The following is a 27,517-nucleotide window of genomic DNA, read 5'->3' as shown; positions in this document are numbered from 1 at the left end:
ACAAATATAAGTTTATGCTTAAGTGTGCAAGGTATACGTTAGCCTGATGTTTTTCTTGATAAGGGTGTGTACCAGCCCAGCAAGGCATTCATGCTCTTGGAGTATTTTCTCTTTAGTGTACAAATTGGTCTCACACTTACTTTTCTTTGTTAACACTCCTGGCTGTAATGTTTTCTTTTTTCCCCTTTTTTTGTGATTTCAGCAAGTTGGAATTGACCAGAATGACATTCCATATATTAATCAGGTCAGTATATCTCTCATCTGTGTTTAAGTGACTTTTTTATTTAATTAATTAATTGATTTTTGGCTGCGTTGGGTCTCCGTCGCTGTGCACGGGCTTTCTCTAGTTGCGGCGAGCAGGGGCTACTCGACGTTGCGGTGTGTGGGCTTCTCATCGCGGTGGCTTCTCTTGTTGTGGAGCACAGGCTCTAATCTGTGGGCTTCAGTAGTTATGGTGCGCGGGCTAAATAGTTGTGGCTCACGGGCTCTAGAGCACAGGCTCAGTAGTTGTGGTGCACGGGCTTAGTTGCTCTGCGGCATGTGGGATCTTCCTGGACCAGAGCTCGAACCTGTGTCCCCTGCATTGGCAGGCAGATTCTTTAACCACTGTGCCACCAGGGAAGTCCCTAAGTGACTTTCTGTTTTTATGTTGTGTTTATTATATTAATCATCATCTGAGACTCAATCATTTTCCATATACTTACATGTGTATTTTCATTTTCCCAAGAGTAACATTTATATTTATACTTATATATACATAGGCTTGTGTCTTCTGAACAGGTCTGTGAGCTGTAGGTCTCGTAAAAGAGGGCATTCCCCTCTGAGAGCTAAGTGGCGACTCATAGTCTAACAACTCCAGCATGCTTTTTATTTTTATCTTTTATTTTTTTAAAAATATTTTTATTGGAGTATAATTGCTTTACAATGGTGTGTTAGTTTCTGCTTTATAACAAAGTGAATCAGTTATACATATACATATATCCCCATATCTCTTCCCTCTCGCGTCTCCCTCCTTCCCACCCTCCCTATCCCACCCTTCTAGCTGGTCACAAAGCACCGAGCTGATCTCCCTATGCTATGTGGCTGCTTCCCACTAGCTATCTGTTTTACGCTTGGTAGTGTATATATGTCCATGCCACTCTCTCACTTTGTCCCAGCTTACCCTTCCCACTCCCCGTGTCCTCAAGTCCATTCTCTAGTAGGTCTGCATCGTATTCCCGTCTTGCCCCTCGGTTCTTCATGAGCTTTCTTTTATTTTTTTTGGATTCTCTATATATGTGTTAGCATACAGTATTTGTTTTTCTCTTTCTGACTTACTTCACTCTGGGTCCATCCACCTCACTACAAATAACTCAATTTCATTTCTTTTTATGGCTGAGTAATATTCCATTGTATCTATGTGCCACATCTTCTTTACCATTCATCTGTTCATGGACACTTAGGTTGCTTCCATGTCCTAGCTATTGTGAATAGAGCTGCAATGAACATTGTGGTACATGACTCTTTTTGAATTATGGTTTTCTCAGGGTATATGCCCAGTAGTGGGATTGCTGGATTGTATGGTAGTTCTATTTGTAGTTTTTTAAGGAACGTCCATACTGTTCTCCATAGTGGCTGTATCAATTTACATTCCCACCAACAGTGCAAGAGGCTTCCCTTTTCTCCACACCCTCTCCAGCATTTATTGTTTGTATATTTTTTGGTGATGGCCATTCTGACCGGTGTGAGATGATATCTCATTGTAGTTTTGATTTGCATTTCTCTAATGATTAATGATGTTGAGCATTCTTTCATGTTTGTTGGCAATCTGTATATCTTCTTTGGAGAATGTCTGTTTAGGTCTTCTGCCCATTTTTGGATTGGGGTGTTTGTTTTTTTAATGTTGAGCTGCATGAGCCACTTGTAAATTGCAGACCTAATAATGGCTGTAGACGGCTAGTGGTGGTAGTGCTGAGACCAATCAAACTTGGGAGGAATTACTCAGCCATAAAAAGAAACGAAATTGAGCTATTTGTAATGAGGTGGATAGACCTAGAGTCTGTCATACAGAGTGAAGTAAGTCAGAAAGAGAAAGACAAATACCGTATGCTAACACATATATATGGAATTTAAGAAAAAAAACGTCATGAAGAACCTAGGGGTAAGACAGGAATAAAGACACAGACCTACTAGAGAATGGACTTGAGGATATGGGGAGGGGGAAGGGTAAGCTTAGGCAAAGTGAGAGAGAGGCATGGACATATATACACTACCAAACGTAAAATAGATAGCTAGTGGGAAGCAGCCGCATAGCACAGGGAGATCAGCTCAGTGCTTTGTGACCACCTAGAGGGGTGTGATAGGGAGGGTGGGAGGGAGGGAGACGCAAGAGGAAAGAGAAATGGGGACATATGTATATGTATAACTGATTCACTTTGTTATAAAGCAGAAACTAACACACCATTGTAAAGCAATTATACTCCAATAAAGATGTTAAAAAATATATTTCAAGGAAAGAAATGTGTCCTCACAAGCATTCTTTCACGTACAGATAGGTATGAAAGGGACCTATTTTGTGCACAGACATTGAACCCCACACAGTGGTCCACAACAGGAACCATTGTTGGATGAAATAACACACAGCTTCCTGAATGAGAATTCAGATAACCAGGCCGAGAGAAAATGAGACTATCTGGATTAGTAGGGGAGAAGATGGAATTTCATTGCTCAAAGGCACTGTCATTGGTGGATTTCAATCAACATTCATTCACAGACACAGGCCTGACCCCTACCAGGAAGAAGGAGCTATAATGAATGAGGTACACTCCTAGCCCCTGAGTTCCAGCAAAAGAGACCTCACTTCCTTGAGGTGGTGAAGCTGGGAAGGGTTCCTGTGCTGAGAAGCACAGCCTGGCTGTCATGGGGGCCCAGAGGAGCATCAGTTGACCTGGGCTTGGCATCTTGGCCTTGGCCTCCTTCAGTGCTCAGCACCTGTGGCCGGAGCTCTAGGGGACATCTGACTGTCGCTTGGCCAGTTTCTCTCGCGCTTGCAACAATCTTTATGTGAAGCAAGAGCTGCTAAACTGTTAGGTGCCGGCTCACCATTTTCAGGCTCGGCCAAACCCTTGTGTCTTCTGAAGGGCCGTCTCCCTCCTTTCCTGGGCTTGTCCTTCCTCCTTGGTTTCAACACTGTCTAGGGCTCACAGGGCTTCCTTCTGCAAGTGGCTGTCTGGTGTGTCTGCCTGTGTCTATGCCTCTTCTTTCCACCGTCGCCTGCCGTTCGTGTTGAGCGCGACTCCCAGAAACTCGCATAGCAGCGTCTGCTCTGTCTGCCATTCGATGCACGTTTATTTTTCACCAGAGCCGTTCAAACCTACGTCTCTGGGCCACACCCCTCATCAGAGCTCCAGGGGCACAAACTCGGGGACCTACCAGATGGTTCCACCCTGCTGGGTACCAGCTTCGCCTTAGCATAGCCGCAGTTTGGGTGGGCGGAGGGCCACTGTGTGCCTCACGAAAGAGCTCTGACAGCCTCACGCCTGCCCTTTCGCTGGGAAGCACCGTTTGGGGGCCTTTTAAGTTTTCGGTCGTTCTGAGCGGGGTTCTGCTAATCACGGGCGACAGCATTGCCACAAATTTATAGCTGTCGGTGAATTAGCTGAAGCACATGGGATGAAAGAGAATGTTGCCAACAACATTGTGCAAGTAGTGACAACTTCTATTTATTTATTATTTTGTTATATATTTATTGAGTGACTGAATGAATGAACGAAAAATGCTCTGTGTGTTTGCCCTGGTGATGCTGGGAGTCCCCTGATCATCTTGGGGTCCCTCCACCCCTCTTTCCCGTCTAGTATGTTTGAACCTTTGAAGCTCACTCTGGACTCCAGACTTCCTGGTCTCCCTGCTGCTGAGGGGCCTGTGAGCTCTGGCAAGGAACAGATTCTCAAATTCCTCTGTGTTCAGGGTGCCCACATGGTCAAGAGGCGTCCCTAGGGAGATCTTCTCCTGGTCCTCATATATGGTCCAGCAGGAAATCCCTCTGAGCAGATGTCTGCTTGGATGCCTCAGCCCGGCAGCCCGTCTGCACTGAGTGGTATCCAGGCTCCTCTGAGTGTGTATGCCTCTTGTGCCATTATTGTCATTCATAGCGCTCCCTTTTCCTCTCAGAATGGTCCCTCAGCCCTGTCCACACCTCTGTGAACAGTTCCTTCATTAAACCCTTCTCCAGCTGCTAGCTCAGCAGCATCTGTGTCCGTCTTTGCCACCACACCATCATCCTAGCTTCAACTCGGATCCTTTCGCTTCCCCATATATCTGCCCCCTGCTGTTTCTTTTACGCAATGCAACCAGAATGCTGATCTGAGAACTGCCAAAATACAGATCACTCCTCACTTCAAAGTCATCCGGTATTCTCAAGTTAAAGTCCAAACTCCACAACATTGCGTTGATTTTAAGGTCTTGCATCGTCGAATCCCTCCCAGCTTCATCTCCTCCACGCTCGCCTTAGCAACATGGTTCACCTTTACTCGTGGCCTGTGCCATATGCCCTCCTGCCATGCTCATTCCTCTCCTAGTATCCTACTTTTCTCCTGGATATCCTTCAGCTCTCAGCTCAGTTGTTACTTTGTTCAGGAGTGCTTACTTCTCTGACGTCCCTGACTTGGTCACATTCACTTACTTAAACACTACCTATCATGCACCTCTCTTTCACAGTACTTTTCACAACTTTCATTTTACATTTATTTGTTTGATTATTTGATACCTCTCCTCTGCCAGACCTGTAGACTGGAGCCACAAGCAAAAACAAACAACCTAGTTGCAGGCTTCATGACCTGGGAAGCTCCAGTCTACAGTGAACAAAACAGACAAAATCTCTGTCTTCGTGGAGTTTTATATTTTATTGCAAGGAGACGGATAATAAACATACACGGAAAGAAACCTATAATCTCAGGGAAGATAATTGCCATGAAGAAAAAGAAAACTTAGTGAGGGTAAAGAGACTGTTGGTAGGTACTATTTTATCTAGGATAGCCAAGGAAATCCCAGTTGAGGAGGTGACATTTCAGGAGAGATCAGAGACCGTGAGTGAGATTCTCTCTCCCTCTTCCCCAGTAGGCTTAATGTTTTACTTAAATTTATTCAGTAATCTGGTGACTCATGAAGGAACCGTAAGTAATGAATGATTTTAAGCCCAATGTCTTCTCCAAAGGAAATACATATTTTAGCAGCCCATTGATCATTTTAAGATGCTCTTTTATTGTTTTTTTAAAAATGTATGTAAAAGTATAGTTTGAAAATGTGATTTGATACCAAGATGCTACTTTTAATAATGAATTTACTTCTAGCAATTATTTAGCTTTAATCATTTGCTATACAGGTGTCTTAATATTTTTCAAAGTCTTTTTATGATATAGGAGAGTATGAATTTGCTAAGAACTATCTATCATCAAAAAACAACTTTTTTCCTAATAACTTTATTTTTAGGTACCCTGCAGTTTACTTGAAGCACTAAAACAGCATTTAGCTTCTTTGGAAGAGAAAATTGACGTTTCACCCGCTTATAGGTAAGTTGATAAATGTTTTAATATAGGTTAATTCTGTTTTCATCTAAATAATTTCTCTCATTTTAGCAACATCACAGTGACTGAATAAATTATGGGCTTTGAATATGGTGGAATGCTATACAACCATTTTTTGTTTTTTTTTTTTGCGGTACGCGGGCCTGTCACTGCTATGGCCTCTCCCACTGCGGAGCACAGGCTCCGGACGCGCAGGCCCAGCGGCCACGGCCCACGGGCCCAGCCGCTCCGCGGCATGTGGGATCTTCCCAGACCGGGGCACGAACCCGCGTCCCCTGCATCGGCAGGCGGACTCTCAACCACTGCGCCACCAGGGAAGCCTATACAGCCATTTTAAATGATAATATGGGATAGAGTATTTCAGTCTTTTGTGGGATTCCATACGCTTCACAGCATGGTCTGCTTCCCAAAGGAACATCTTTTGTTATACTGAGTGATTCTCAAAGTCAGAAGTTGGCACTTGAATAACCCCTCTTTGAAGAATTTGATTTCTTCCCTTAGGGACTGCCCTAGTGAGAATAACTGTCGTGCGCAGTAACATTCACGATGAATGTGTGTGTATGCATACATATACACACACCCACATACACGTACTCCTCTATATGTGCACACGTACACAAATTGAACAGTATAAACTAAATGTTCACATTAGCTATTTCTGAGTGGAAGAATTATGGTTGATTTCAGTTTTCTGTTTGTACTTTTCAGTATTGTGAAAATTTCTATAAGGGTCATGTATTATTCGTTCACTCCACTTTTTACGGTTATGTTGATTGTAATTGAGTTATATGATCAATCTCTACTAGCCAAGTCTGTTAACTATTTCTTTTTTTAAATAAATTTATTTATTTTATTTATTTTTGGCTGCGTTGGGCCTTCGTTGCGGTGCCCGGGCTTCTCATTGTGGTGGCTTCTCTTGTTGGGCTGTATGGGCTCTAGGTGCGTGGGCTTCAGTAGTTGTGGCACGTGGGCTCAGTAGTTGTGGCACATGGGCTTCAGTAGTTGTGGCACACGGGCTCCAGAGCGCAGGCTCAGTAGCTGTGGCGCACGGACTTAGTTGCTCTGCAGCATGTGGGATCTTCCCGGACCAGGGCTTGAACCCGTGTCCCCTGCATTGGCAGGCGGATTCTTAACCACTGTACCACCAGGGAAGCCCTGTTGACTATTTCTTAATTATCTCTTTATCATAGATGGATGTGTAGTTAGTATATAGTTGGATGGATAGATTGATAGGTGGATGGATAGATGAGGGAATGAAAGAAATGCAGGCTCAGCTGGGTAGGATATATGTGACTCTATTCATCTTTCTTGTGATCTCTTCAGTGTGCAGCATGCATTGATTCCCTCCATCCCAAATTGTCCAGTTGTGAAAGCTTCAGCAAGCAGAGCTTGGCTTGAAGCTAATATAACACTATTGTATGTGATAATTGAGGGCAGGATTAGAACCTTTAATTCTTACATTTCCTAACCACCTACTATGTCTGCTGCCTCTTCCTAAAGCAGTCTTTGACCCAGCAACTTCATTTCTAGGAATTTATCCCATATATGTATTCATAGTTGTGAAATGACATATTGAACATTACAACATTGTAATAACAAAATGACTCTTCATGAGAGTCTTGTTTTAATGTAGCAGAATGGAATGGTCTCCAGCGTGTGTTGTTAGATGGTGGGAGACAGTGCATACTATGCTACCACTGTTTCTTTTTCAAAACAAAAAGAAAGAATATATATGTTTATGTCATTTCTTAAAGAATACTTCTGGAAGGATATCTGAGAAATGAATAAAATGTGCAAATAATTACTACTTAAAAGATAAATTTTACAAAAAAAAAAAAGACATACATAAATCCGGGGTAATGTCTGTGTACAGACCTTGTCGTGCTTACCAGGGAAGTCCTTGGTAAGCTCCTAAGGTTAGTTTGCCTCTTAGTCAGGAAATTTGAAAGCTAGTTGATGACACATTGGCAACTTGAAATTGGCTATGATGGAAGTCTGTATACCACAAAAATGGACAAACAGTATAAAACAGGCCTTTTCCTGGGGAGCTGGCTGTTATACATTTCCTGGTGTGCAACTGCTCAAAATCAGCCATATTCTGTTTTTTAATGGTTGATTTTGATTCAGTGATGTTACTTGACCCTCTATGCTAGACGAAAATCCCTGTAATAATGAGCTATACTATCATAGGGTTATATGTCTTAGAATTTGTTTGCTCTTAATTTAACTTGAAGACTTAAACTTTATCTATTTTAAATGTTTTTTTTCTGGGGCTTCCCTGGTGGCGCAGTGGTTGAGAGTCCGCCTGCCGATGCAGGGGACGCGGGTTCGTGCCCCGGTCCGGGAAGATCCCACATGCCGCGGAGCCTGCGCGTCCGGAGCCTGTGCTCCGCAACGGGAGAGGCCACAACAGTGAGAGGCCCGCGTACCGCAAAAAAAAAAAAAAAAAAAAATGTTTTTTTCTTTTGTGCATATTTTCTCAATGGACACACTTTCTGCATTTTCGATGGGTGAGTTTGACCAAAACTATGATGAACATAAGTCCTTTGTTTAAAACAGTATGTATAGCAAAAACTGTACATTTGCTTCATTTCCAAAAGGACTGTTTTTCTGAGGCCCTATGGTTTGGGAATCATTATAAGGTTAAATGTAGTGGTTGACATGCTGTGGATTCAGTCTGATGTGAATGTGAATCCCAAGTAGGGTAGAGGGGGAGGAGGGGAAGTACTATTATGGTGTTATAAAGGCCTCTGGGCTTGGTTCCCAACAGCCCAAAACTGGCTTCTGGTGATGTCTGCACATGCTGTCCTGAGGACTTAGCCTAGGTTGCCTAACAGTCACTGCTTGAGCCAGTTGTGTTGAAGAATCCTGTGGGCAGCTGGAACCACTTTTTATCTTCAATCACTGTGATTTAAAAATACTGGCCATGGAACCAGAATACTTGACTTTAATTTTCACTCTACCATTCATGGACTGTGTGACTTTGGGTAGATCACTTAACCTCTCTGTGCCTCCGCTTGCTTATCCTCAGAAGGTTGCTGTCAGGATAAATGAGTCAATAGAAATGTAGAGTGCTTAGAACAGGACCTGACCCATGTATTGCTTAGAAGTGTATTTTTAAAATTTCATGTATATGGGGGCCTTCTAATTATCTTTTTCTTTTGTTATTGAATTTTGTTGTTGACATAGTGCTTACTTGCACTGTGTCAGAGAACCTTCTCTGTATTTCAGTCCTTTGGAATTTGTTGATACTTGCTTCATGGCCTAGCATATAACCTTTTTTTTTTTTTTGGTAGAAGTTTCATGTGCCATTGAAAACTGTATCCTTTTGAGGTTTTTAATTCTGTTGCTCAAATCCTCTATATCTTCATTGATTATTTTCTCTGCTTGTTCTTACAGTTACTAAGAAAGGTGTGCTAACATTTCCCGTTTGCTTTAGTCAAAGTCACCAGTGACCTCTAGGTTGCAAATCCGACGATAATTTCATCAGTCTTCATCTTACTGGACATGGTTCATCACTCCCTCTTCTTTGACATGCTTTCTTCAGTTTGCATCTTGGTTTTCTTCTTATTTAACTCTTGGCTACTTTTTAGACTGTTTCCCACGGATTCGTCCTCATTTCTCTTCTTTATGTATATGCACGCATTTCCTAGATGACCTCATCCAAGCTCATGGCCTTAAATACCATTTACATGATAAGAACTCCCAAATTATTATCTCCAGCTCCAGCCATACCTCCTGAACTCAAGGGTTGTATATCCAAGTGTCTATTCCGTGGTAGCACTTGAATGTCTAGTAGGGTTCCAAAACTCAGTGTGTCCAAAACTAAGCTTTTGATACTTGACCCCAGACCTGCTTTATCCATGGTTTTCCCCACCTCAGTTAATGGCAAATAGCAACTCATTTCTTCTAGGAAGAATGTGACTAGGACCAATGTGAAGGAATGAGGAAGGTGGGTGGGACAGAGGACTGAGCTAGAGGACGGGTGCCAGGAGAGGAGAGTACTAGAGAAAAGGCTGGAGCTGGAAGAGTAAAACAGTTGGGCGGACCAAGGTCTTTACAATTCCTTACGAACCCCTCCATGGCCTCCTCCGTGTTCTTCAAACACACCAAGCACACTCTTTCCTCAGGACCTTTGTGCATGCTGTTCCTTCTGCTGGATCCACACAGTTCAGTCCTTTACATGCTTCAGCTCTTTACTTAAAAGTTCCCTTCTCAGTGAGCCTTTCCTGTCTAGCATTTAAGTGCCCACTCTCCCACCAGCATATCATAATCCTTTCCCTGATATTTTTTCCTTAGCACGTATCACGATCTAACATATTATGTACTTTATTTGTCTTGCTTATCTTCTGTCTCCAATAGAACGTAAGCTAAATGAAGGCAGAGATTTTTATCTTCTTTGTTCACAACTGTATCTTTAGCACCTAGTACAGTGTCTAGCACACAAGTGCTCAATTAAAATTTATTTAATTAATCATTTTAAACGACCTTATTTATACCAATTAACCTAATAAATTGAAGTCCTGTTGCTTTGTAATGGGAAGGTACATATATGTGTGTGTGTGTGTGTGTGTGTATATATATATATATATATATATATATATATATATATATATATAATTACTGTATTGATAGAAATTTGGTTTAGGTTTTCATCTGATTCTGTCTCTTATTTTCAGATTGTTTCCTCTATGTGATATGTTACAACTGGCATTGCCTTCACAAGTCCCCAAGTGTATTGCAGCCAGACAGCAAAATGGAAGTGTTATAGCAAACAACCTGGATGGCTCACTGGTTAGCCCTGTAAGAAGTAAGCATCTATTTTTAATTTAATATTTGAGATATATATTTTTTAAATGCATTTTAAGAAAAAGTATTTATATAAAAATAATGTAAAATTTGTGTTTGTTTTACAAAACAGATCTTGACTTTGGAGAAAGCCCAGTCAACAGGTAAGTTTTTTATTATTTAAAAAAGACAGCCAATAAATACATGTTAGAGGAAGGGACGGATGAGACTCATACCTGAAAAGAGTTATTTTTAACGTAGGTTTAACCCTTCATGGTTCATCTGAAGGACGTTTTTCTAAGCACATCTTAAATGTTGGCATTCCTCATAGTTCTTTGTATTCTTGGTTCTTTTCTTACTTTATGATATAAACTGTATTAAATGAGTAATAATTTTTTATTTTATTAAACAAAGACAATGAAACTACCAGTTGGAGTGCCTCAGCATCGTAAGGTAATCAATGTTACTTCAGTGAGTGCTTCCCTACATTTTCAGCCAAAAAAAAACCCAAAACAAACCAAAAAAACCCAGGCAAGTGGAAACCAAAGGAAGGCCGAAGCAATATTAACGACAAATAATGTAGAATGTAAGGTTAAAAGCAGTGAACAGAATAAGACACTATCTAGGGGGAGATACAACAGTCTTAACAGTTTATGCACAAAGGTGAATACATAAAGTGAAAACTATTAGAAATGCATGGAGAACTTGAGAAAAGTACAGTTAAAATGGGCAGTTTCAAACCACCTCTTTCATCGTTGGACAAATTTAGTAGACAAAACAAGAAAGGACACAGAGGAATTTAAATAATACATAATAAATAAATAATAAACCTAAGTGTACACACACACACACAGAATGTTCATTTTCTTCAAAGCAATCACAAAGAAAACCTGTAAAAACTCCTAAACAATTTTATGGGCTACATTCTCTCATAATCCAATAAAATTATAACTACTTAATGAAAAGTTGACCATGAAAATCTTAACTACTTATAAATTCAAAAATATCATCCTTTTGCCAAAGAGGAAATCAAAAGGAAAGTTAACTATCTAAAGGTAATGAAAAAGAGAACTTCATACCAAAGCTAATGGGGCACTGTGAAAGCTGAACAGAAAAAGTTTCATCATTGTTAAAAAAGGTAAATTAACAAGAATTTAGTTTTGTCTTAAGAAGATAGATATAAGTTAATAAAAATATATTAGGAAGATAAAATTTATGAAGATAAAAGCTTAAATTAATAAAATTGCAAAGAAAAATAAATTTGGAACTTATTTCTTTAAAGTCCAATAAAATGAGGTCCTCTGATTCAACCGAAAAAGAATGTAAAAGTATACAACATGAGGAATAAGAGAGCTGACGTAACCACAGATGTAGGAGAGATTAAAGTAACTATAAGTGAATACTTTGTGCAGCTGTTTGGTAACAGCATATTTGAAAATCTAAAGGAAATTGATGATTTCCAAGCAAAATATAATGACAAAATTCATCCAAGAAGAAACAGAAACATGCATAGACCAATTGCCACATAGAGTAGAGCTTTATCTATCCTTAAAGAATAGGAAATTTCAATTCCAGGCTATGTAGAAAAAAAGGAAGATCTCCACTTCAGTGTATGAAGTGACATGACCTTAATATGAAAGCCCAGTAAAGATAGAAGAAAGTGCTGACTAGGCTCATATATTCATTATAGATGTCAGAATTCTAAATAAAATATTCACAAATAAAATCCAGGACTATATTAGAAAATTCCACTACCTGTACAGAGTGTTCCTTTTCTTTTTGAGTGTGCCATCTGAAACGCCCCGTCCGGCATGGTAGTAGTAGAGGTTGGGCATAATGGAAGTGGATGCACCTGGCACATGTTCTGGGGCAGAGTTGATAGCAGTTGCTGTCAGAGGTGAGGAGAAAAGCGGGACCAAGGGATGGTGCTTAGGTTTTTGGCCTGAGCTGCTACATGGATGGAATTCTGTACTGAGACAAGCTCTCGAGGAAATACAAGGGATAGAGTTTCCAGACACCCAAAATCTTAAAAAAAAATTACCTGCCATGCACCTTTGCTTAGGAAGATCCTACAAGGTGTGCTCCAACAAAACAGAGAAGTAAACTAAGAAAGAGGAGCACATGGGATTCAGGGAAACAGAGTGCTCCACTTAAGTGAGAGGTGGAGGGAATTTGCAGTATAAGAACAATGGAAGTTATATTTACTTGTACAGCAGCCAGTTAGAATGGAACCGAAGGATGTAGAGCTCCAGGGGAGATGTTTCCTGGAAAAACTCAAAATGACATGTTATTTGGTGCTAACATTTATTGTTCACTCTGAGACATACTGTTCATTCTAAGTATTTTACACATAATAACTCAGTCTTTCTACTTGAGAAAGTTATTATTTCCACTAGATCACAAGCTCCATGAAAGCAAATAGTTTCATCTGTTTTCTATATTCCAAGCACCAAGGATGGTGCCTGGCATCTAGTAGATATTGAATGGATGTTTGTTGAATGAATGCAATGAATCCACATTTCACATATGTGAAAATTGAGATACAGAGATTCTTTGGGATTATGGAATTAAATACCATAAGGAAAAGTGTGGCTACTTTTGCGAAGGGGAAGCGGTGACTGGTATTTTGGGTTTTCGATCTTTTAGCACTGGTTGACTTTTTAAACTGTGCATCACGTGGATAAAAACTAAATTTCAATAAGTCAAATGATGAATACAGAATAAATATGAGCTTTTAGATACAAGAACCATTTCTTAGAATTAAAACTAAAGTGTATGTGGAATAGATTATTACATAATTTGGTAGAGGAGTTGAAACAGATGTAGAAAACAGGGATAATAATCTTAACCACTGGCATAGAATATAGACTCCTAGTCCTGCCACTAATGAACTGTAAGACCTTGAGCAAGATACTTCCCGTCTCTGAGTCTGTTTCCTCATCCATAAAATGAGAATTTATAATGCCTACTTCACATAGTTGTTATGAAAGTTAAATGATATTTAAGATTGTGAAAGCGCCTAACAGAGCCTAGTAAGAATAAATGTTCAATGAGAGTCTGTTTCCTTTTGTTTCTAGTTGTTTTCTTATTTATACAAAATATTACGCATCTTGTATTATTTATTCTCTTAATAACTCTAATTCTATGAAGCATAGTTTATCCCAATTTTACAAATAAGGAAAGAGGTTAAGTTATTTAGTCAAGGTTACACAGCTAGCTAATAGCCTGGTGAACCTCAGAATGCAATACTTCTGTTTCTTACTCTAGTGCCCTTTGACCCACCACCATGGGGAATACTAGGTTTTTTTCCTTTCTATATATAAACTATTAAAATAGTTTAGAATTAAACGTATTTGTTCAAGTCACTTTTTTAAATGGGCAACTGCTACTATTGAATTCCTTCTATGAACTCTCAAACTTTGTTAGTGGGAAATTTAAATTTGGCATTATCTATAAAAAGTAAGCTGAAATATTTAGTTTTGTAATGATAACTTAATATAGAAAATAGCCAGTGGTCTTTTTATAATCTTTTCTTGTGATTCCTTCCTATTATATTTTACCTGTTGATAGCCATAAACATTGTCTCAAAGGCTATATCCTGACGAGATGTTTAAATGGTAGATTTGTCATTTCCCCAAATGGGCTGGTTTATACATCTCATTTTAGATCGGACGTGAAGGGGTGTCAATCCTCAGAGATGGAAATGACTGGTGGAATGAACTGGCAGTTGAATAGCTGTACCTGCGTATCAACCATCTGGAGCCCAATTTCTATTCCTCCAGTTTCCCACATGGTAACGTTTGTGATGTATTATTACGTGTTTTCCTTTTTGATATATACATATAACATATACATTTGTATTAGAGAAGTAGGTAGACCAAGAAATGTTCTCTTTTAATCACTTTTAATATATTGTGCTAACATTTGTTGTAGACATGTTAAGCTAACTAACTGTTCCTCTATTTGTGGAAGGGTCGATCCTGTGGTGGGGAGAGAACTACAGAGTTCCACCATTTTGCTCCACATTTATTGAACACCTATTAGGTATTTAGGCACTGGGCTGACAGATCAACGGTAGACAGACATGTCATCAAATAGAGGAACTGAATATTCCAAGTGGAATGAATACTTTAGAGGGTGTGTTGGTTACTTTTATAAAGAAGCTGAACATGAGGTAAAAAAGGAGATGAGGTGAATTGACAAGAACTGGTTGGCAGATGGAAACTTGGTGGGTTATTCAGGGAACTCGAAGTAGTTTAACATGGCTATCGTGTAATGTATGATGGGTGCAGCAAGAGATAAATCTCGAGCTTAAAGAGAGGTCAGATCTTGTAGGAACTTGTATAGGAGTTTCGGCTTTGTCTTATAAGCAGCGGGGAGCCAAACCTATAACACGATCACTTTTACGTTTTTGAAAGATTAGTCCGGGAGGAGTGTGGAAGATGGTTAGTAAGGAAATAAGACACAAATTGGGGAAGTCAATTAGAAGTCTCTTCAAGTCATCCAGGCAAGAGATCTAGACTGCTCTGGTCTAGAATGCTAGAATGTTGACAGTAGATCTAAAGCAAGAGTTTCGAGAGAGAGATCTGCAGATAGAGTTGATAAGAGTTGCTGACAGGTTGAAAGTTGAAATATGGGTCCCCAATAAATTATCTGCAAACATAAAATTCAAAAAGCTCTGGAAAGCAAGTTTTTTTGTTAAGTTTGCAACAAACTCTTTTGGCTGCAGAACTTTACTTGAACTATAATTTTGCTTCGAAACTTCATTGGTCCAATGATATAACAAACTGCACATTAACTCTTGAGTACGTAGTGACTTTGCTTTCCTGATATGCAGCAGAGGTGCATTTAGGAATGAGAATTCTGATAGGATTTGGGAAGAAATAATTTTGAAATGTACTGAGGAGACGTGCGGCTATGTTGCTGCAGTAGATTTGAGGACATAGCTGACTAAGAACCTAGAAAGGGTTTGGAGGGATGTATTAGTCTATCTTAAGGTTCACTGAATCTTTCCTTTGTCATCTACCTTCTGATATGGAGTCTGTATCTTCTATTTCTTGGCTGAAGCTTTCTATTTTAACTCTTGTTTCAAGAGTGTTCGTGATGACTCATTCAGGCATCTGTCTAATAACCACTTTAAAGTCTTTGTCAGATAATTCCCACATCTGTGTCATCTCATCATTGGTGTCTGTTGATGGCTTTTTTCCATGGAAGTTGAAATTTTCATGGTTCTTCATGTGCCATTTGGACATTTTGACCGTTAATTTAAAAGACGCCAGGTCTTGTTAAATTATGGAGCATGTTGATATCTGTGCTGTAGCAGACACTTGACCTGGTTAAGTTTAAGCTACAACTTCAAGCCCGCTTCTCTGGCCCGTGGTCCCAGTATCAGCTCAGTTTCTACAGTCTTTGCTCTGCTCTTAGTGGTCATCGTGGGACCTGGGCTGTGGTCTCTCCAGGGGCTTAGTAATCAAAGTCTTTGGTATATGCTCATTAAGATCCCATCTACCCGTGTACAGGTGGGGGGAGGGGGCGGATGAACCCAGAGGTCCACAACCAGCTTCCCCGAGCCTCTGTATCTCTGCTGTCTCTCCAGTATTTTCCAGTTTCTTGGGGCTCCCATTCTCTTTCATCTGGCCAAAAACGCCATACATTTCTGTGATTGAAACAAGTCAAGCTTCCAAGTAGTGGTAGGACAGAGAGAATTAAAACACATTTTTTTGTCCCTCCCTTCATGAAGCCACAGCTCCACCTAATGGAGAAGAAAGTTCCTCTCCCTCATATATTTGGCTCTTGCAGTTTTCCCTTGCTGCCACCATAGCCACTGCTGCAGGAAAAGGAGAAAAAGAAAAACCACTGAGGGCTTTTTCTGACTTTGTCTGAGCTTTAGGAGTTCTCTTTATAGCTACTCAAGCCAGAGCTAGAGAACTTCTGGAGTTTTTTCTCATCTGCACAACAGTGATCTCTTCCAGGTTTCAGGCTGATTTGAGTCCAGTGTGCATGATGCTGGAAGGGAAAAATTACAGATTCACTGGTACTTTGAATTCTGGTGTTCTTTCCTGATCTACCTGCTGATACTTACTTTTCAGAGTTTTCGGATAGCCGACCGTGCATCCTATCCAGGTTTTAGAGTTAGGTGTTCAGTGAGAGAGGAAGATTTTCTGTTCTTACTCAGTTTTAACTGGAAGTAGAATCCAATCCTTGTCTTTTAACCTGAGTTTAGTTAATGTGTTTTTATGTGATTATGGATATATTTGGATGTTTCTAATATAAGCTGTTTTTCTCTTATTTTTCTTTTTTCTCTCTTATTTTTTGCCTTCTTTTGCCATGATTAAATTCTTTTTTTTCCTCCTTTCATTTTTTCCCTTTTCCCTTTGAAGTTATACTCTAGAGACTACAACATACATAGTTAAATTACCAAGGTCTAAAGTTAATCAATATTTTCCTCTGAAACAACAAAAGGACTTCAGAAGACTTTAACCCTGATCATACTCCCTGCTGAGTTCATATGCTATTGTGGTAAAATATTCATAACAGAAAAGTTATCATCCTGTTGGAAGTGTACAATTCAGTGACATTAAATGCGTTCAAAATGTTGTGTATCCATCAGCATTTTGTAGGTTCAGAGCTTTTTCATCATCTCAAACAGAAACTCTACCCATTAAAAAATAACTTTCCATTCATCCCACCCTGGTTACCACTTTGCTATTTTCTGTCTCTATGAATTTGCCTATTCTAGGTACCTCATACAAGTGGAATCATACATGATCTGTCCTTTTGTGTCTAGCTTATTTCACTTAGCATAGTGTCTTCAGGATTCATCCATGTTGTAGCATTTATCAGAATTTCATTACTTTTTTTTTCAAAGTTGTTTATTAATTAATTTATTTATTTTTGCTGTGTTGGGTCTTCGTTTCTGTGCGAGGGCTTTCTCTAGTTGTGGCAAGCGGGGGCCACTCTTCATCGCGGTGCGCAGGCCTCTCACTATTGCGGCCTCTCTTGTTGTGGAGCACAGGCTCCAGACGTCTGCGCAGGCTCAGTAGTTGCGACTCACGGGCCTAGTTGTTCCGCGGCATGTGGGATCCTCCCAGGCCAGGGCTCGAACCCGCGTCCCCTGCACTAGCAGGCAGATTCTCAACCACTGCGCCACCAGGGAAGCCCCCAGAATTTCATTACTTTTTAAGGCTGAATGATATTCCATCATACATATTTACCATGTTTTGTTTATCCATTCATCCATTGATGGACATTTGGATTGTTTCCAGCTTTTGGCTGATGTGAATAATGCTTCTATGAACATTGGAGTACAAATATCTGTTTGAGTCTCCTCTGCTTTCAATTCTTTGGGCATATACCCAGAGGTAGAATCGCTGCATCATATGGTAATTCTATATTTATTTCTTTGAGGAATCACAATACTGTTTACCACAGTGGCTAAACCATTTTATAGTCCCACCAGAAATGCATGAGGGTTCCAACTTCCCAACAACCTCACCAACACTTATTATTTTCTGGATTTCTTTTTTACTTATAATAGCCATCCTGATGGGTATGAAGTAGAGTCTTATTCTAATGATTAGTGATGTTGAGCATCTTTTCATGTGCTTATTTGCATTTGTATATCATCTTTGAAGAAATGTCTATTCAAAACCTTTGGCCATTTTTGAATGGGGTTGTTTGTTTTGTTGTTGAGTTGTACAAGCTCTTTATATGTTTTGGATATTAATCCCTTATCAGATACATGCTTAGCAAATATTTTCTCCCATTCTCTGGGTTGTCTTTTTACTCCATTGATAGTGTCCTTTGATGCACAAAATTTTTAAAATTTCGCTGAAGTCCAATATATCTATTTTTTCTTTTGTTGTCCATACTTTGGGTATCATATCCAAGAATTCATTACCAAATGCAATGTCATGAAGATTTTCCCCTATGTTTTCTTCTATTTTTACAGCTTTAGCTCTTGAGTTTAGGTCTTTGATCAATTTTGACTGAATTTTTGTATATATTGTGAGGTAAGGGTTCAACTTCATACTTTTGCATGTGGATATCCAGTTGTCCCAGCATCATTAATATCCAGCATCATTTGTTGAAAAGACTGTTCTTTCCCCATTGAATGATCTTGGCACCCTTGTAAAAAATCAATTGACTATGTATGTGAAGGGTTTTTTTCTGGGCTCTCTCTTCTATTTCATTGATCTATATGTCTGTCCTTATGCCAGTACCACACTGTTTTGATTACTGTAGCTTTGTAATAACTTTTGAATTCAGGAAGTATGAGTCTTCCAACTTTGTTCTTATTTTTCAAGATTATTTTGGCTAGTTAGGGCCCCTTGAGATTCTGTATGAATTTTAGGATGGGTTTTTCTATTTCTAAAAACAAATTCATTGGGATTTTGATATGATTGAATCTGTAGATCACTTTGGGTAGTATGGTCAAATTAACAATACTAAGTCTTCCAATCCATGGACATGGGCTATCTCTCCACTTGCTTAGGTCTTCTTCTTTAATTTATTTTCAGCAATATGTTGTAGTTGTCAGTGTATAAGTCTTTTGCCTCCTTGGCTAAATTTATTCCAAGTATTTTATTTCTTTTGTTGCCATTGTAAGTGGAATTGTTTTCTTAATTTCTCTTTGGATTGTTCATTGCTGGTGTATAGAAATGTGATTGATTTTTTTTGTGTTGATATTGTATCCTGTAACTTTGCTGAATTCATTCATGAGTGCTAACAGTTTTTTTGTGGAATCTTTAGGGTTTCTAAATATAAGATCATGTCATCTGCAAAAATAGATAATTTTACTTATTCCTTTCCAATTTGATGCCTTTGATTTCTTTTTTAGCTCTAGCTATACTTTGAATAGAATTGGTGGAAGTGGGCATTCTTGTTATGTTCCTGATCTTAGGGGGAAAGCTTTCAGGCTTTCACCCTTGAGCATGATGTTAGCTGTGGTCTTTTCATATATAATCTTTATTATGTTGAGGAAGTTCCCTTCTATTCCTAGTTTATTGAGTGCTTTTATCATGGAACGGTGTTGAGTTTTATTAAATGCTTTTCTGCATCAATTGATATTTTATTTTTTCCCTTCATTCTATTTATGGTGCATATTATTGATACACTGATTTTCATATGTTGAACTACCCTAGCATTCCAGGAATAAATCCCACTTGTTCATGGTATATAATCCTTTTCATGTGCTGCTGAATTTGTTTTGCTAGTATTTTGTTGAGGATTTTTGCCTCAGTATTCATAAGGGATATTGGTCTATAGTTTTATTTTTTGTATTGTCTTTGGCTTTGGTATCAGGGTAATGCTGGCCTCATAGAATGAGTTCGGTAATGTTCCCTCCTTTTCAAATTTTGGAAGAGTTTGAGAAGAATTAGTGTTAATTCTTCTTTTAATGTTCAGTAGAATTCACCAGTGAAGGCATCTGGTCTGAGGCTTTTCTTTGTTGGGAGGTTTTTGATTAGTGATTCAATCTCCTTACTAGTTATAGATTTATTATTCAGATTTTCTATTTCTTCATGAGTCAATATCTTGTTTTTTTAATTACCACAAAATAATCAGAAGTTTTACTGTTTTACAGAGTCAGTGTTTGTTTAGATTTAACTACATTATTTGCCACTTTCTTTCTCATAATTTCTTATTACATGTTAGACCTTCTGTAGGCGACCACCTGAAGTACATCTTTAACATTTCCTTTAATAAGACTGAATTGGTGGCCAGCTCAGTTTTGTTTGTCTGGGTATTCCCTTCTAGTTTGACAGTTATTTTCTTTTAGTATTCTAAAGATATCACTCTACTTTCTTCAGGCTTCTACCACCACCACTGACAAGTCAGCTTTCAGTCTAATTATTTTACTGTACCTTTATAGGTATGGTAGACAGAATAACGTCCCCCCCAAAGATTTCCATATCCTAATCCACAGAACCTGTGATTATGTTTGGTTACATGGCAAAGGGGAATTAAGTTTGTAGATGGAATTAATGTTGTTAATCAGATTACCTTAGAAGTGGGAGATTAGTGTGAATTATCCAAGTGGACCCAATATAATCACAGGTGTTCATAAAAGTAGAAAATGGAGGCAAAAGAGTCAGGGAGAGACGTGATGATGGAAGTAAGGTCAGAGCAATGCCATGTTGCTGCCTTTAAAGATAGAGTGAGGGGGTCAGAAGTCAAGGAAAGTGCAATTAAACTGATTTTCTCCTGGAGCCTCCAGAAGGAATGCAGCCCTGCTGACACCTCAGTAGAAAACTAAAAGAGCGGTTAATCTGGATTGTTTTATTGCATTTAAAATTTTGTCTTTTTCTAACTACTTTTACCTTGATGTTTCTAGGTCTGTCTCTTAACACCTCTCTCACATTTCCCATCTCCTTATCTCTATGTGCTTCATTCTGGGTACTTTCTCCAAATTTGTATTCTAATTTACAGATTCTCTCCATCTCTGTGTAATTTGCCATTTATCCCATCCATTGAGAGTGTGTGGTGTTTTTGTTTGTTTGTTTGCTTGTTTCTGCTTTGGTAAATTTTATTGAATTTTCATGAAGTGAACATATCCAACTGAACATATCAAGCAGCTACTCCTATTATTCAACCCTTCGGTTAAACATTTTATTTAATGAGTTATGCTTTTAATATCTAAGAGTACATTCTCATTATCTGCTTTTTCTGTAACTTCCTGTCCATTTTCATAAATATAGTATGGTTTTATATCACTCTGAGACTAATAATTAGATATTTAATGTTCTCTTCTGTTCACTGAGATTTCTCTTTTTGCTTATTTCTATTCACTTTTATATAGTCACCTCAGTCCTCTTTTGTGTTGTTGGTTTTTCCAATTTTGAACTTTATAAATGGAATTATACTGTACATATTCTTTTGTGACCTGCTTCTTTCAATCAGTATTATGTTGGTAAGATTCATTTGTGTTAGTGTGTGCAGGTATAATTCATTCATCCTTACCATTGTATAATATTTCATTGTATGGACATTTATGTTGGGCATGTACATGTATGTTGTTTCAAGGTGTTTGCTATTATTAACAAGGTTGCTATGTATATTCTTTTGACTATCTCTTGGTACATATGTGCAAGAGTTTCTCCAGGGGATCTGTCTAGGAGTGTAACTGCTTGGCCATAGGGTTTAGGTTTACTGGGTAATTTTAAGCTGTTTTCAAAAATGGCTGTAACAGTGTATATGCCCACCAGTGGAATAAGAGTGTTATCAATGTCATCAACACTTGACATTATTGTATTAATTTAAATTATTTATTATTAATATAAAATAATAGTAATGTATATTTTCCATTAATATATAAATATGAATACCTACCTAAAATTAAAATATAAATAGTATAATGTAAAATGTGCCATTCTTGCTGGTGTTTAATGGTATCATGGTATGTTTTCCTTTTGGTATCTGTCTAATTCATAACCTGGTTGAGTATCTTTTGATATATTTATTAACCAGTAAGTTTTCTTTTTTTGTGAAATGTCTGTTCAAGCTTTCACCTATTTTTGGTTTGGTTATTTGTCTTTTTCTTATGGATTTATGAGGTAAACTGCTTAGAATACTGCCTAGGTCACAGTAAGTACTCAATAAATATTAGTTAGAAATATGATGATGGTGATGATGGTAATGATGCCAGTGATTTTGTGTCACAGTACTCCCACCCACTAGTATGTGAAACATAGACCATTAAATTAAATCCCCTCCGTGCTCAGAGAAGGATATGAAAATAGGAAGGCAAGGAGAATAAGCATCCCCCCTAACAACAATGAAGATGCGCTGGGGGAATTGTGAACATGCTGGGCATACTTCTCTCTTGATAGAACTTCTTAAACCCTTGCTACACTTTCTTATTCTTGAGCTTTAACCTGCATATGTCTCCCCTTGGGGTGTTGTTAAAATGAAACAGGTCTGGGATGGAGATTGAGATTTTGCATTTCCGGAAAGCTCCCAGCTGATGTTGATAATTCGGTCCAAGGATCAGACTTTGAATATCAAGGCTTAATGGTAAGTGCCTGGTAATAGGGCACAATCATCAAGAATAGAAATTATTCATGAGCTAGTTATCAATTTTGGCTCAAATGATATATAACAAGAATGAAGAATTTTTAGGGGCTTCCCTGGTGGCGCAGTGGTTGAGAGTCCGCCTGCCGAGGCAGGGGACATGGGTTCGTGCCCCGGTCCGGGAAGATCCCACATGCCGCGGAGCGGCTCGGCCCGTGAGCCTTGGCCGCTGAGCCTGTGCGTCGGAGCCTGTGCTCCGCAACGGGAGAGGCCACAACAGTGAGAGGCCCGCATACCACAAAAAAAAAAAAAAAAAAAAAAAAAAGAAGAATTTTTAAATAGCAGAATTGGGAGCTAGGATATAAGAAAACTTTGGAAAATATCAGAAACATTGATATTAAAGATGTATTTCTGCCTCTTTTTTCAAGTCCTTCTGGGCAGTCACTAAACACTCTGGCATCAAATGTCTAAAGTCAAAGGCCACTTGTCTCTCATGTTATATTACCTAGTAGTAAGTAAAGAGACTAAGACAAGGATTAAAGTTCTGACCTATATAGGCAAAGAGACTAACTCAGGGTTGAGAGCCAGACATAATTTGATGTTACACCTACAGCACTAAATGTATTACTCTTCTGTTCATCTATTGCGATGAAAGCCAAATTATCTTCATTTTTCACATTATCCCACACGTGAAAAATACCATAACCAAAGACTGGGAATGGAAATTGAAAAATTCAAGTTTTCTTTGTTGGAGGTAGTGAGATTGTGGTTGAAATTTTTCTTTTTTTCATTTTGTCTATTAATGTTATTATTTTATTTATGTAGCATAAAAACAAAGTCATAACTCTTTCTTGCTTAGCTAAGTTCATATTTCTCTTCGGTTGGAAGTCCTGAAACCTCCTGTATCTGTCATGTTCAAGGAAGGATCATTGTCCCAGCTGTAAATGGTTCACTATATTAATTCTCAATATTTAATATATAGCAGAAAGTATTCTGTATCTTATAACGTTTCTTATTAAATAGTAGTAGAAAATGTGCTATATAGTAATTGACACTTTTCTTCAAGGTTCCACACCAGTGGCCTATCCAGTGACTTCACAGCAAGTGCCTATGTATAGAATGGCAACAAAAAAACAGTTTTAAGATCTCAAGGGTGGGAGATATACGTAGAACTCCCCATGGTTTGCACTAATAGAATAAAGCATGATAGGGATAATTTTAAATGGAAGGTAATCCACCCACATCCTTTTCTTGCATTGGAAAAAGAAACAGTAGCCCTCTGAGAAATAATATAGCGAAGGCTTTGTGAGGAATAGAGAAAGGAACCCTAGAAATGGGGAGGAGAAGGGATTGTGAAAGTGGAATAGTTAAGGGAAAGCTGTTCCAGAATTAATAGATGATCCAAAATAGGAATAATCAATATACACATAATAGAAATTCAATTATAATTTAGTTTAGTTTACATTATTGGTTTATTCCAAGAGTAATGAGCTACTGTTTGCTTCTGTTTTTCTTCCCTTTCTGCAAGGATTTTGCTGTTTCATTTTGTTTTGTTTTGTTTGCCATTCTGCTGTTTGGGATCACTTCCACTCTGCTTTAAGGATGTAAAAAAAGAAGTGGACTTTTATAAGGCTGAATTTGTTCTCATTGTTCAAGGCTTCCAATGGGAGGAAATTTTAATACAGGTAGAATACTCTCTGGAATTTTTCTGGCTTTTTATCCAACCTTTTTCTAACTCATTTTAGTTAAGTCTGTTATTTCTGTTCTGCCTATTTGGCAATGTTTTCATGATTTATAAATTTTCTTTACTTAGTTAAAAATTGTTTGCAATCACCAGTTCTCGTTTTTATAGCCTCAGTGCGTCGTATAAATTTCACGTGATGTAATATGAGTAATGGAAACTCTGAAGTCCTTTAGCCTCACCACCAATTCACTCATGCTTTTGCTGTTGGTGTCAATTTGGAAAAACGTTTAAAATATGGGAAAGTATAGAGGATAACAAACGTCCTTGCTTCAACATTCTGAATTACTAAATGTTAACATTTTTTCATAATTTTTCCAGATAATTTTTTAATGAAATTTTACAAATAAGACCAAAGTCTCCTTGGGTCATCCCTAGTCCCAGTCACTCTCTGCCACTCCAGAGACAATGACTGTGAATTTTATGTCTGGCCTTCTAGAACATTTTCATACTTTTACTAAGGAAAAGTACATAGTACTCTTCTAAATGATTTTTAGAAATTGATTATAATTGGTATTATTTTATATTTATGTTTTTGAGATCTGTCTAGATTGGTACATAATTAATACATTAATTAGAATGGCTCAGTGGTATTTCACATATGAATATACTACCATTTAGTAGTATATTTTATCCCTTTACTGAAAAATTCCTTAAAATAGTTCTCTATAGGCTATGTAACTACTTCTGTTCCTCTCATTCCCTGTTTTTTTTTGAAGTTTAAAAAAATTTTTTTTACTGTAGTATAGTTGATTTACAATGTTGTGTTAGTTTCAGATGTACAGCAAAGTGAATCAGTCATACATATACATATAACCACTCTTTTTTAGATTCTTCTCCTGTATAGGCCATTATGGAGTACTGAGTAGAGTTCCCTGTGCTATACAGTAGGCTCTTATTAGTTATCTATTTTATATATAGTAGTGTGTATATGTCAATCCCAATCTCCCAATTTATCCCTCCTCCTGGCCTTTACCCTTCGGTAACTATAAGTTTGTTTTCGATGTCTGTGAGTCTATTTCTGTTTTGTAGGTAACTTCATTTGTATCATTTTTTTAAGATTCCACATATAAGTGATATCATATGATATTTGTCTTTGAATGATTTTTGAAGTTTTTTTTAAAATTGAAGTACAGTTGATGTACAATATTATACAAGTTACAGGTGTACAATATAGTGAGTCACAATTTTTAAAGACGATACTCTATTTAAAGTTATTATAAAATATTGGATATTCTGTGAATATGCTGTGAATACACAGCATATTCCCTGTGCTGTTCAATACATCCCTGTAGCTAATTTATTTTATACATAGTAGTTTGTATCTCTTATTCCCCTACCCCTCTCTTGCCCCTCCCCCTTCCCTCTCCCCACTGGTAACCACTAGTTTGTTCTCTATATCTGTGAGTTTGCTTCTTTTTTGTTATATTCACTAGTTTGTTGTATTTTTTCCTCTCATTCTCTCTTGAAACTCTTCCAGTAAGGATTCTGCCTGCTCACCGTTGTTCTTATCTCAGTCACGAGTAACCCCCATATTACCATATCCCTTCCACTTCATATGGCTCTGGGTCATCTTTTTTGTTTTCTTCTTTGGAGGTTTTTCAACAGCTTCTTCAGTGCCAGTTGCTGTTACTTCTTCATAAACTGCAAAGCAGTTGGTTTGTAAACTAGTGATATTTCATTTTCTCTGAATGCAGAATATTCCAGCAGCATCTGAGTGAAATATTGATACTTCAAATTCTAGTTTGTCATTCACGTTTATCTCCAGGGTCTGCCACTACTCAGCTGGCATCTTTTCAGTTGACATTCTTTAAATGTAATATTTGCTCTAGAGTGGTTACTTGTCTTCTTGGTACTATTGTTTTAGGGGAGCAATAAAATACTAAGTTTTTATTTTGTTTTCTTTTGCATTTGAATTCATAGGTTCCAACTCCAATTGGAGCTCCTTCCCTAATGGCACCTCAACCCATGATTTATACCCAACCAGGCTTAAGGACAGCAAGCCTGCTGCTCCATCCACAAGAAATAACGTATGTTTGACCTGTTGTTACTTAGGTACTTGGTAGGCATGTGCAGTCACATGTTAGAACAGAGTTTTATAATCTTTTGTGCATTGTTGGTGTCTCATAGAAGAAAAAAGAATTCTAACATTTTCAGCATTGTAAAGAGACACAGAACTGTATAAAGCCAATCCTCTACAAACTTGTGCTGTTAAACATCAACTGGGTTCTGATACCTAGTCAGCAAGCCTTTTATTCATTCATTCAGCAAACGCAACTGAGATCAGTGCTGGAGAGGTGGGTAGCTCAGTCTGGAGGTTGCAGGCACAGCTTTCCTAAGGAAGTGATACCTAAGTTGAATGCTAATATTTAAAAATGGATAGCCAGTCAACCCAGAGGGGAAATGATTTTACAGACAAGCATATAAACAGATAGGAAAGCCAAAGCACTATGGGAGGTCAAAGGAGGGAACAATTAATTCAGGGATAAAAGGTTTCAGGGCATTGTGTATCAAATGATAAGGAGAATTTCAACTAGTGGGTGTATAGATGGTAGAAGTTTGACATTAGAGGCAGAGGAAACAGCTTGAGCACAGAAGTGGAAGCAAGCAGTGGTAACATGGATGAGGTGTAGCTGAAGCGTATGGGGAAGTGTCATGATCCAGGTGTTCATTGCCTCAGAGTGTTGTTTTCTAGAAGAGTCTTCACAAGGTTTCTGCCTTCAGTCCATGCACTTGGGGCCCCCTGGTTCCTGAATGTTTGTTTTAGGAGGCCTGACAAAGCTTCGAGTATTAGATAATGAGAAGACTGACCAAAGTCTTGTGTAAAACTATTTGTAATTTATTTCATAACCACAAGGAAAAATATGTGGAAATAATGAAAGATATACACATGTGTCTTTCTTTCACACAGACAGAATCCATGAGGTACCAAAGCGAAAAGATTCCAAATCAGAGGTGAAAACAAATGACGATCTCTCTACAGGCTGATTGAATCATCCACTTCTTCCAAGTAAAATAAACATCCATTTTCGCATTCAGTACTCTTGAGATTCTTCATTTAGTGTTTTTGAGGTGATGCACTCTTTCTCTTGTTTTAATAGTTAGCCTTGAAACTTTATCCTGCGAAATTATCAAAAACTAAACTTAATATCTTAATCTCCTGATCAACATCACTAATCATTAGAGAAATGCAAATCAAAACTACAATGAAGTATCACCTCACACGGGTCAGAATGGCCATCAGCAAAAAGTCTACAGACAATAAATGCTGGAGAGGGTGTGGAGAAAAGGGAACCCTCCTGCACTGTTGGTGGGAATGTAAATTGATAAAGTCACTATGGAGAACAGTATGGAGGTTCCTTAAAAAACTAAAAATAGAGCTACCATATGACCCAGCAACCCCACTAGTGGGCATATA

At 38.3% G+C, this 27,517-nt stretch overlaps 1 protein-coding gene across 1 annotated transcript in view; it reads left to right on the top strand.

The window, feature by feature from the left end:
- The window catches only part of LOC132418705 (phosphatidylinositol-binding clathrin assembly protein-like), a 34,049-nt gene extending 6,916 nt beyond the window's left edge, over positions 1-27,133 (top strand). Inside the window, exons 8-14 of the mRNA XM_060002694.1 lie at positions 203-244; positions 5,467-5,546; positions 10,241-10,371; positions 10,483-10,513; positions 14,016-14,142; positions 26,023-26,129; positions 27,011-27,133. Coding sequence (XP_059858677.1) covers positions 203-244; positions 5,467-5,546; positions 10,241-10,371; positions 10,483-10,513; positions 14,016-14,142; positions 26,023-26,129; positions 27,011-27,023 — 531 coding nt within the window. The 3' untranslated portion in view covers positions 27,024-27,133. The remainder of the gene's footprint in view (positions 1-202; positions 245-5,466; positions 5,547-10,240; positions 10,372-10,482; positions 10,514-14,015; positions 14,143-26,022; positions 26,130-27,010) is intronic.
- Positions 27,134-27,517: the final 384 nt, after the last annotated feature.

The sequence above is a fragment of the Delphinus delphis genome, chromosome X (assembly GCF_949987515.2).
Source record: "Delphinus delphis chromosome X, mDelDel1.2, whole genome shotgun sequence".
Lineage (NCBI taxonomy): Eukaryota > Metazoa > Chordata > Mammalia > Artiodactyla > Delphinidae > Delphinus > Delphinus delphis.
This window is presented reverse-complemented; position numbering and strand designations above follow the sequence as displayed.